Raw genomic sequence first — 10,291 nt, forward strand, 5'->3', positions numbered from 1 at the left:
TATTATAGAACGAAAACAGGCAACAACTCTAATGGCCCGACGCGTAGTGCTCGGGGTACTTGGCGATGTGTTCGAGCATCTCCGCCTCCTGGTCCTGCAAGTGGCGCGGCTTCTCCGCATACACGTCCTCGAACATCGTGTCGAGGGCCGGGATGCCCTTGGCCTCGGCCTTGGTGAGCGCCGCAAGCACGCTCGAGCGCTCAGCGTCCTTGAGAGCCACGTCACGCTCCTCCGACCACCAGCCTTGGTCCTATACACACAGCTGTCATGAGCTGGGATCGACAGCGCGACGCGTACAAGGAGGTAAAGCTTGAGACGGTTCATCGGGCAGTTGGTGTCCTTCCAGTGCTTGATCTCCGAGACGGCACGGTACCGCGTCGAGTCATCCGACGTCGAGTGGTGGCCCTGGCGGTACGACATGGTCTCGAGCAGCACGGGGCGGCCCTCGCTCAGAATCATCTCGCGCGCCTTCTTGGTCGCTTCGTAGACTGCAAAGACGTCGTTGCCATCGACGCGAATGACGGGGATGCCGTAGCCGGCACCGCGCGACGCGATACCGTCGCCACGAAACTGGTCCTTGACGGGCGTGCTGATCGCGTACCCGTTGTTGCGGGCAAAGTAGAGCACGGGGCAGTCGCGCGTCGCCGCAATGTTGAGTGCTATCAAAAATGTCATGTTCAGGCACGCGATGGATGAGGATGACGCACCGGCGTGGAAGTCGCCCTCACTGGCCGCGCCTTCACCAAAGTAGCAGACTGCAATGCGATCTTCCTTGGCGAGCTTGAAGCCGTACGCCGCACCGGCCGCCTATGTCGTTTGAGCCATGGTTGTTAACACGGTCGTGTTACCTGGGGCAGCTGCGTCGCAAGCGGCGAAGACACCGTTTGGTAGTTGAGCTCGCGCGAGCCGTAGTGCACGGGCATCTGGCGGCCCTTGCCGAGGTCGCCTTCGTTGCTGAAGAGCTGGTCGGCAAACTGGTCGAGCGTAAAGCCACGCCACATGAGAACACCGGCCTCGCGGTACTGGGCAAACACCATGTCGCCTACGCGCCGCGATGAGATAAGATGCGCTCAATAGCTTCAAGTGCGTACGGGGCTTGATGGCGGCGGCGCTGCCAAAGAGCGTGCCTTCTTCGCCAAACGCCGTCATGTAGAACGAGATACGGCCCTAGCCACGAGCGATGAGCGGATTCGCCGCAACACGCCGCACGTACCTGGCGCTGGGCGTCGTAAAAGACGTTGTCCATGCTCTACACAAGCCATGTTTGCATGAATATGAGCGAGGATGTGGACGTACGTTGAGGCGAATCATGTGCTTGTAGATCTCGACGGCGAGGTCTTCATCAATGCCTTCCGGGATCGATGCACCCTGCACAAGCTTGCCTTGCTGGTCCAAGACGCGGTAGGCCGGGATCACGTCGGCGTCCTTCGGGTCGACGACATGAATCTTGTTGACGTAGGGAACCGTCTGGCCACCCGGGAATTCGCCTACCGTGCATGATGCGGTGGATGAGGATGACGGCAAGATGCCGCATGCAAGGCCATGCTCGTACCGTGGCCGACAGTGGCCGAGAAGAAGCGGGCGGCGCGGGCGCGGGGCGCGAGCGACTTGGTGAGCAAGCGGAGGGCCATTCTACGGACGTGCTGGGAATTCGTAAGTGAGCTGCGCTGGCGTGCCTCGCTGCAATCTCGTATTAAAAATGAAATCTTGTGTTTTTTAATGTGCCAAATTGCCCTTTCGACATACAAACTATAGAGAGGCAAAGGGCAATATCGTTTGAAAACCAGAATATTAATATGCGCACCACCGGTGTACCTCCTGGTACCCGCAGCACCTTTTTAGGCGACGTGGCATCCGCATAAACCTGTAGAAATACATACTAGCGCACAATGCATGGCGTCATGAAACCAAACGCAGCACAGTACAGCACGCTAAAACCTCTCAGAATACATGCTCGGAGGGCGGTCCCACTCTGACCAAGGTGTCCTTGAACTTGGGGAAAGTCCCCGAGCCCTATGAGACAGAAGGCACGCAGATGGTTGCCGATCCCAGGCCGTGGCTTGCTGGCGGCAAACGCAGCAGGAACGGTGCCGTCGATGCTTGCGGATAGAGTAATCCAGTGCCGAGTCGGCTACCGTGCCCTTTTGTCAACGGACAACACAAGGGAATGGCGCACTTTGGCTGCTGGCATGCAGCAGGAGTGTCGAACGTTGACCGCTGCCCATCTGCGGAGCTGACTGGCGCACCTAGAGTCGTGGGTTGGGTCATCGCGTGGCGATGACTCATGAGATTTTTGAAAGGGTGCGTGAATGGTAAATACCAAGTCCGAGCGCAGCTACGCCAGTCTGGACGTCATGGGGCGGTTCGTACCGTGGATTGATCAAGTGCCACGGTCATTGCATGCGACGGCGCGCCTTTTTACTGCATTTGTTTTCGATATTTGCGACTTCACGCCTGCTAACTCTGCTAACCAACCATCGGCGTGTACTACACGCCTGCAAACCATCGGCATGCAGTACACGCCACTGCCACGGGAGAGGCTGAGAGTGCATCGTGGGTGGTGTCGATGTTTGTTTTACTTGCAGAACACGTCCGAGTTCTCCGGAATCATTGCGACGCCACAAAACAATATCCTTCCTGAATGAACAGACATCCATCGCAGAGCGCCACGGCCGCCATAATATTGTCGAGTCATTCTCATGCTGTGTCATTGCCATGTCTCCCTTGGTATACTGTCATGTTGAAAAGTTTGTCGTGCCGAGCACAGCTTCGTTCGGGGGTTAGGGCCTCGATTGCATCGTCCTGCGTTGTGTGGAATGAGATATATGTGAGCCATCTCACTCAACACCAGATATCTTCCTCGCGCCAGCACACAACACCAAGCCGCCCAACGTTTTTGAGCGCAACACGAGTGCATCATCAGCTGAGCTTCGGCTTTGGCAGGGAGCTCGAAGCAGCTCCCATTATGAGCAAAAGTTACGAACGACCAAGGTTGTGTGCCATGAAAGGCAATCACTGCAGCTGCCGTCGTCGTTGGTCAAGATGCTACCCGTGGTCGACGGCAAACTAGATACACCGGTGGAGCGACGAGCACGTTGGCGCAAATTTCGCGCCTTTTGGTTCTCGAGCCAAATCCTAAATGGACCCCACCAAACCTGATTTATCCAAAAATAGGCTTTCAGTCCTAAACGGCTTTATTGAATCGAGGGGTGCCCCCAGGGGTACCCCCATGTTCTCTTGGTACCACTGTTTAAAAAAGAGTGCTGCCTAAGTTAAACAGAGGCTATTTTTTATATTTCTTCAATGTTAAAAGTGGTACCCGTACCTTTTTATTGTTTTTGCCCTACCAGGGGTCTACCCTTCCCCCGCCGTTTGGAAACGCGAGTGGTCCACACAGCAAGCAGCAGGAAGCCGCCCGCCCACCATGTCGTCCGACGAAGAAGATATGCACTCGGAAGAGGAGGAAGACGAGGAGAACGTCGACCTCTCCGAGGAAGAGGAGGAAGAGGAAGAAGCGCCCTCGAAGAAGCGCAAGGGGAAGGCCGCCGACTCGAAGAAGAAGAAGGCCAAGAAGCCCAAGTACATGAAGTTCATCGACGACATTGCCGACGAAGCCTCCGGTGACGAGAGCGAGGAAGATGGGTACGACGAAGGCTACCCGGACGAGCGCCGCTTGGCGGAGCAGGAGGGCGAGGACCTCGGCGACGAGAGCCGCCACCAGTACCAGTCGCACCGCAACCGCGCTGCGTTCAACGAAGACAACCTCTCGGCCGAGGACTACATTGAGGGCCTCAAGAAGCGCCACAAGCAGAGCCGCCGCACGAACGACGATGGCGACGTCGAGTCGGAGGAGATCATGCAGTCGGCCGTGGCGCAGCAGTCGCTTCTGCCGTCGATCCAGGACCCGCGCCTCTGGGTCTTCAAGTGCAAGGTACGCTCCATGGACTGTCTGCGAATACTCACGAGGGTTTGCATGTAGCCGGGCCGCGAACAGCACTTGGTTCTCTCGCTCATGAACAAGTTCCTCGAGTTTGAGAAACGGGGCGAATCGCTCAACATCAAGTCGGTCATTGCGTCCAACTCGAAGGGCTTCATCTACGTCGAGTCGGACCGCGAGCCGTTCGCCAAGGAGGCCGTGAACGGTCTTCGTGACATCCAGTCGTGGTCCATGAAGCTCGTGCCGATCCACGAAATGACGTCGGTCCTGACCATCCAGAAGAAGAAGACGCCGGTCGTTGCGGGCGTCTGGGCGCGCTTCAAGCGCGCGGGCCTCTACAAGGGCGACCTGTGCAAAGTCATTGAAATCGTCGACAATGGCCTTCGCGTACGGTGCATATGCAAGCCTTCCGGTCACTAATGCATGTGGCTGTAGGCGATCGTCAAGCACGTGCCCCGTCTCGACTCGTCGGTCTTGAACGGTGGCGAGCCGACCAAGTTCAAGAAGGGCCAGCGCCCGGCGCTCAAGCTCTTTGCGCCCGGCGCGGTGCACTCGTCGGACGTGAGCCGCAAGCGCCACCCGCTCACGAGTACATACATCGTCCTATGCAGCCAAGTCATCTCATGCGCCGTGTGTAGACGAAATGATGGACGTGTACGACAATGACTGGTTCAAGGACGGTTTTCTCTACAAGGAGGTCAACATCTCGACGATGCTCAGCGTCGACGAAGTGAACCCGACGCTTGAAGAAATCAACAAGTTTAGCGTCTCGGCCGACGGCGACTCGGACAACGAGTCGTCGCATGTCTCGAAGCTTGACCTCGGGGACGTCGACGCGTGGAAGAACAAGGTCGATCTGACCAAGGGTGACACGGTGCGCGTCATCGAAGGCGATTTGATCAACCTCATGGGTGTGGTCGTTGGTACCAACTCGGGCAACGACACGGTCCGCGTGATGCCGCTTCACGAAGAGATCAAGGACACGATCCTCGACTTTCAGCTCAAGCAGCTCATGAAGATCGTCAAGGTAGATATCGACGCGTCTCGGAATAGCTCATGACGCCCATGATACTAGATTGGCGCGCACATCAAGGTCGTTTCGGGGCGCTACTCGGGCGAGACGGGTACCGTCGTGAGCATCGACGAGTCCATGGGTGCCCCCGTCGCCATCATCTTGGTCGACACGCAAGCCAAGGAAATCCAAGTCCGCGTTCGCGACATCCAAGAGTCGGCTGAAGTTTCGCAAGGCCTCGACTCTCTCAAGGGCAAGGAGCTCTACGACCTCGTGGCGGTACACAATGCATACCTCTAAGAGTCGTTATAACATCGGCGAATAGCTGCCGCACGGTGAAGTCGGTGTGATCACGCACGTCGGTCGTGACGGGTTTACGGTTCTGGGCCAGAACGGTCAGCCCAAGTCAATTGCGGACCAGGAAATCCAGCGCAAGCTCTTCTCATCGCGCGTCTCGGCTCTCGACAAGAAGGGCAACCACATCTCCGTGGGCGAAATGGCGCAGGTCGTGGACGGGCCCTTTGCAGGGCAGACCGGCACAATCAAGCACATTTACCGCAGCTACATCTTCTTGCACAACAACCGTGTGGTACGCTCTCTCTGCGTTTTACCAGCTTGTTGACCTTGATATCTAGACGTCGAACGCTGGCATCTTTTTGGTGCGCAACCGTCAGATTGAAATTGCCGGCGACAAGGTCAAGTCGTACGCGATGGGTGCGTCGAGTTTTGGTGGCCCCAGTGGCGGTGGTCGCGGCGACATGTTTGGCGGTCGCGGCGGCCGTGGTGGTCGTGGCGATTTTGGCGGTCGCGGCGGTCGTGGCGGCCGCGGCGGCGCGTCGTCGGACCTTGTCGGCAAGACGGTCAAGATCAAGCGTGGCCAATGGAAGGGCTACATTGGTATGGTCGCCGACGAAACCGAGGGCACGGTCAAGGTCGAAATTCACTGCAAGTCCAAGTGCGTCGAGATCGAAAAGAAGTTTGTCAACTTGGCCGGCGATCGCATGGGCGTGCACGTCGACAGCCGCCAGGGTGGTATGTCGACATCGTCGAACAGCTTTACGCCCATGGTCTCGGCCACGCCGCTGCACCACGGCATGACGCCGATGGCCACACCGCTGCACCAGCCGCGCACGCCGTCGCGGAGCTCGTACAGCTCGGGCGGTCGCACGCCGCGCGATGCGTGGTCGACGCAAAACGACGACGCGCTCCTCGAGTCCCACATGCCGCACGAGAAGGACATTACACACGGTATGCCGCCGTCATTTGATTGTTTGCCACTCAATTGGCATAATGTTGTAGCGTCGAGCTTTGGCACGCCGTTGGAGCCGGCCGTGTCGTCCGACTTGGGCGTTGCACCCACGTATCGCCCGTCCTCGTATGTAGCCACGCCGGGCAACAACAACAACGACATGCACAGCGTCTCGACCCCGGGTATGCTCAACCCGACAACACCAGGGTTCCAGCAAGGACCGTACACGACGCCGGGTCTGGCGCCGACCACACCGTTTGCGGCCACGCCGGGGCTGCCGCGCAACACGATGGCCCAGACGCCGATGCAGATGCAGACGCCGTACCAGTCGCAGCACTCGTTTGGCCCCACGACGCCCGGTCTGCACAGCTCGATGCACCCGACGACGCCGGGCCTGCACATGCACCCGACGACGCCTGGCATGGTGGGCTTCACGCCCATGAACCCTACGACCCCCGGTATCTTTGGTGGACACAAGGGCACGCCGGCGGCCGTGACACCCCATCACGGTGGCATTGGCACGACGCCGGCGCCGATGACACCCGCGGACCAGTTCCACTCGTACGACGGCGGGTACGGCCACGGCGGCATGTCGAGCGGTGGCCACGAGAGCTCGTGGCTGAGCAAGGGCGTCGTTGTCGAAGTGGTATCGCAGGGCGACTACTACGAGGCCGAAGGCGTCATCGTCTCGGTCTCGAACGACTCTTGTGTCTTGGACATCCGCGGCAAGAACGTGACGTTCCACATGGACAGTCTGAAGCACGTCATTCCCGAGAAGCAAGACAATGTCAAGATCTTGGTCGGCGACGAAGCGGGCAAGACCGGGTCGTTGATCGGGACGGACCCGCCGGATGGTATCGTCAAGATGGACGTGACGGCCGAAATCAATATTTTCCCGCTGAGCCACTTGGCCAAGCTGGCGATTTAGGTCAAGCGCCCAAAACGACAAGAATGATGATGAATATACCGTGTTTGCCTACAGCTTTTGGTTTCCATGATGACCAATGCTTTCGCTTCCATCTTCCGCCGACATGCAGTGCCACAACACATCGCGCAACATGGCCGATCGGAAAACAAGCAGTGGTTATGGACCGTTTAGACTCGAAAGTGGCGTCTTTGCCTGTGAACACGACAGCACAAGGCGCAACGTCCGAATCGACAGCTTCACATGTCAACGATACGTCACCAACTACTGCCTGTGAGTCGTTCAGCAGTGACTCTTGGCGATCGCGTTGGGCGGCAACAGACCCTTGCTCGCGAGCTGCGCCACGATCTTGTTGAGCTTGATGCCGCCGTTGCCATACGCATCGCACGACCCGCAGTTGTGCAAGCCGACGACGACATGGTCCTTGGCCGAGATGACGGGCGACCCAGAGCTGCCTTCGAGCGTCCCGAGGTTGTACGTGAACTCATCCTTCTGACACGACTTCAACGGCGTCGGGCCCTTGTCCATGTCGAAGCTCAGATTGGTGACGACGCCCGGCACGTTGTTGGCGACATACGCCGACACGCGCTTGCTCCAAAAGTTGGGGTGGCCCGACACGTACACGTGCTCGCCGAGCACCGGCCCGGATGCGCGCACCTGGAGGTAGCCCCACTGGCTCAAATCCACGCCGTCCTTGACGTTGAGCTTGAAGAGCGCAAAGTCGTTGGCTGTGTCCGACATGACAAACGTAGCGTTCGTTGCGACGATCGTGCCCTTGCAGGCGTCGTGAACGTTGTGCTGGCTCACATCGTCGCAGTCGCACTCGGCCCCCAAGTCGACTTGGACTTCGCTCCCGTCTTCTTTGATGCCGACGCAGTGCTCGTTCGTCATCAGATGGCCCTCGGACCCAATGAGCCACCCCGTGCACTTGGAGATGCCTTGGATAAGGAGCCGGGCGACGGCGCGGCTCGGCGCGTGCATGCTAGTATTGCGGTAGCAGGAAGCGGGTCGCGTCAAGTCTTCGCCACACATGGATTCAGTCACCACGGCACGGTGTCCAAAGGCCACCTTGTCGATGACAAAGACGGGCGTCGACTGCGCTTTGTAAACCGGTGCGTCGTACGTAAGGGTCACGGCGTCGCCCGCGAGCCACTCGGCGAAGAAGCTGCCGCGATGGTCGCCGCCGGCAAATGTCACAACATCCTTCCCGCTCTTGTCCACGAGGCGGAGCGTTCCGTTGACTGGAATGTGAAGACTCTCAAAATGCACCGCCACGTATGTGGCCTTAGGCTTCTCGATGACGTGGCGGAATGGTGCGCCGCCATCAAAGGAGAGCGAAAGCGGCGAGAGGGCGCCGGCCGACCCGACGGTCGTGGCGGCGACGACACTGAGTAGCGCGAGAAGACACGTTTGTACGAGCAGCTGCATACGGCTTATGTCGTGGATCGCAAATGCCAGAATGAGGTTGCTATTACAATGGAAAAATGGGTTTGTGGGTGTTGGATAATATCTGACCGAAATCAGATCGTACGTACTCAGACATCACAAATCTATGAACGCGACCAATCTGAATCTGAGGTTGGTCTCTGAGATGCACTGCATTTTCCTAGACGGTATCACCAATCCGTGCCTTGACGGTGTTGCATTTGGTGCCAGAAAGCTCGCGTCACGGTGTGTGTCATTAAATGCGTTAAAAAGACGAATGACATTCAAAGCTATAGAAGGCAACGCATCTCGACGTCAAATTTGATGTGGCAACTACGAATTGCTGCGCGTCGACGCTTCAAAGTTGCATGAGGTCGTCGCACAACGCGACCTTGTACGCAATAGCGAGTCGCGCAAACCGAGCTTCGTTCCTCCAACCAGGAAACTGCGCGCGCAAGTGCACGGTGACCCGCGAGCCTGGTGCGGTAAGGTGCGCAAGCACGCTTGTGTCCGTGATATGTACGAGGTGCCGGCGGAATGCAGAGTGTGCGCGAAGGTTGCGATAGGCGTCGCGGCGCGGGACGACCACCGACCCGTTGGGCGCTGTGACTTGCAGCTCAACCCAGCTGTGGCACCCTCGGTACGAACCGTTGAGGTGCGACGCGTCCGTGGCCCACCCTTGGTCGTGCGAGTCACACTCGATGACGAGTGCCACGCACTGAGTGCGCGTGATCGCCGGATGCTCGAGCGCTGGTACCGTCAGTTGCAAGTATTGTACGTTCGCCGGCGCCGACACGTTGAGCGTTCTTGTCGTCTCGACTTCGTGGTAGAGGGTCAGGCGGTCAAGAATCGCGTTGATGGTGGCGACTGGGAGCCCTCTCGCCGCGTACGAGCACCCGAGGCGAAGTACGTCGCGCGCGGTCACGGTGCTGCGCGCGGGCAATGTTGCGGCCGCGGCGCGTCCAAGTGGAGATACGGTCGAGGAGTTGGTCGCGTCGACGAGCCAGAGGTCCTCTGTCGCGCCAAAGCCTGGTTGGTGCCGTGTGCAGAGAGCGGCGACGTCGCGTTCGCAAGCCGCGACCAAGTCGACTTCTGGCATGTCGATCCCGAGAACCACGGCGAGGCGCACGTACTTCTACGTGGAGAATTTAATAGTACGACAGATTAGTCCATCAATGGGTACGTTGAGCGTCGGCTGCTTTTTGCGTTCGAGCTCTTCGGTTAGCGCGCGCGCGTCACACTGGGCGCTGCGCAAGTCGTCGCAAAGCTGTGTGCGCTCGGCCTTGAGCTGGGCAATGTTGCGGCGCAGGGCCTCAAGATGAGCGACCTCGGTGTGCTGCTTGCTCGGGCTCGCCATTTTGATTTTGCCATGTTCATATGTTGTTCTTGTGTGTGCTCGTTAGGAAGGAAGGTATTGATAACATGTTGATAAGATCAAGGGTCCCTTGATAAGATCTTACGGTAGATCGGATCGACCAATCAGAATGGACCAACTATCACAATCTTGTACTAGAACTCTTCGAATTATCAATGCATAGTTTCATCCATTGATAAAAGTTCTACCGTACAACACACCTCAAAGGATGTATTTCCGCGATAAGATGACGCCAAATATCCCGATGAACCACTCGGCCATGCTAGCGATAAATGTCATGCAAATCCACGATATTTTATTCATATTTTTACTATCTCTACTGCTGTGTACTACGCCCCAAATGATTGCTACCTCACCCCACAAGGAAA

General features: G+C 57.9%; 4 protein-coding genes across 4 annotated transcripts; 1 reads left to right on the forward strand and 3 right to left on the reverse strand.

The window, feature by feature from the left end:
- SDRG_00379 (2-oxoisovalerate dehydrogenase E1 component, alpha subunit) lies at positions 1 to 1,681 on the reverse strand. Its single transcript, XM_008605852.1, has 8 exons — positions 1,553 to 1,681; positions 1,297 to 1,487; positions 1,214 to 1,249; positions 1,092 to 1,167; positions 849 to 1,042; positions 708 to 807; positions 298 to 659; positions 1 to 250 (listed from the first exon to the last, which is right to left on the reverse strand). The coding sequence occupies exons 1-8, from the start codon at positions 1,629 to 1,631 to the stop codon at positions 29 to 31; spliced, it is 1,260 nt and encodes a 419-aa protein (XP_008604074.1). The 5' UTR covers positions 1,632 to 1,681; the 3' UTR covers positions 1 to 28.
- A 1,666-nt stretch (positions 1,682 to 3,347) lies between these two features.
- Positions 3,348 to 7,224, forward strand: SDRG_00380 (hypothetical protein). The gene is made up of 8 exons (XM_008605853.1): positions 3,348 to 3,931; positions 3,980 to 4,324; positions 4,373 to 4,526; positions 4,576 to 4,964; positions 5,013 to 5,228; positions 5,275 to 5,538; positions 5,585 to 6,197; positions 6,249 to 7,224. The coding sequence occupies exons 1-8, from the start codon at positions 3,425 to 3,427 to the stop codon at positions 7,124 to 7,126; spliced, it is 3,366 nt and encodes a 1,121-aa protein (XP_008604075.1). The 5' UTR covers positions 3,348 to 3,424; the 3' UTR covers positions 7,127 to 7,224.
- Positions 7,225 to 7,390: 166 nt separating this feature from the next.
- Positions 7,391 to 8,571, reverse strand: SDRG_00381 (hypothetical protein). Its single transcript, XM_008605854.1, has one exon. It carries the CDS (start codon positions 8,549 to 8,551, stop codon positions 7,406 to 7,408), a length of 1,146 nt encoding a protein of 381 aa, XP_008604076.1. The 5' UTR covers positions 8,552 to 8,571; the 3' UTR covers positions 7,391 to 7,405.
- A 238-nt stretch (positions 8,572 to 8,809) lies between these two features.
- On the reverse strand, positions 8,810 to 9,905 carry SDRG_00382 (hypothetical protein; the record flags this gene model as incomplete). The annotated part of the gene is made up of 2 exons (XM_008605855.1): positions 8,810 to 9,683; positions 9,732 to 9,905. The coding sequence occupies 2 exons, from the start codon at positions 9,903 to 9,905 to the stop codon at positions 8,907 to 8,909; spliced, it is 951 nt and encodes a 316-aa protein (XP_008604077.1). The 3' UTR covers positions 8,810 to 8,906.
- Positions 9,906 to 10,291: the final 386 nt, after the last annotated feature.

The sequence above is a fragment of the Saprolegnia diclina genome, assembly GCF_000281045.1.
Source record: "Saprolegnia diclina VS20 unplaced genomic scaffold supercont1.1, whole genome shotgun sequence".
Taxonomy (NCBI): Eukaryota; Oomycota; class Saprolegniomycetes; order Saprolegniales; family Saprolegniaceae; genus Saprolegnia; species Saprolegnia diclina.

What these genes read in the sequence shown, in the direction of transcription:
- SDRG_00381 (XM_008605854.1), bottom strand. Translation starts at nt 8,551, where the DNA reads ATGCAGCTGCTCGTACAAACGTGTCTTCTCGCGCTACTCAGTGTCGTC.
- SDRG_00380 (XM_008605853.1), top strand. Translation starts at nt 3,425, where the DNA reads ATGTCGTCCGACGAAGAAGATATGCACTCGGAAGAGGAGGAAGACGAG. An exon ending in TCGTCGACAATGGCCTTCGC is followed by an intron (nt 4,325 to 4,372) that starts GTACGGTGCATA and finishes ATGTGGCTGTAG; the next exon opens with GCGATCGTCAAGCACGTGCC. An exon ending in TCTTGCACAACAACCGTGTG is followed by an intron (nt 5,539 to 5,584) that starts GTACGCTCTCTC and finishes CTTGATATCTAG; the next exon opens with ACGTCGAACGCTGGCATCTT.
- SDRG_00379 (XM_008605852.1), bottom strand. Translation starts at nt 1,631, where the DNA reads ATGGCCCTCCGCTTGCTCACCAAGTCGCTCGCGCCCCGCGCCCGCGCC. An exon ending in CTCGGCCACTGTCGGCCACG is followed by an intron (nt 1,488 to 1,552) that starts GTACGAGCATGG and finishes CATGCACGGTAG; the next exon opens with GCGAATTCCCGGGTGGCCAG. An exon ending in AGCACATGATTCGCCTCAAC is followed by an intron (nt 1,250 to 1,296) that starts GTACGTCCACAT and finishes TGGCTTGTGTAG; the next exon opens with AGCATGGACAACGTCTTTTA.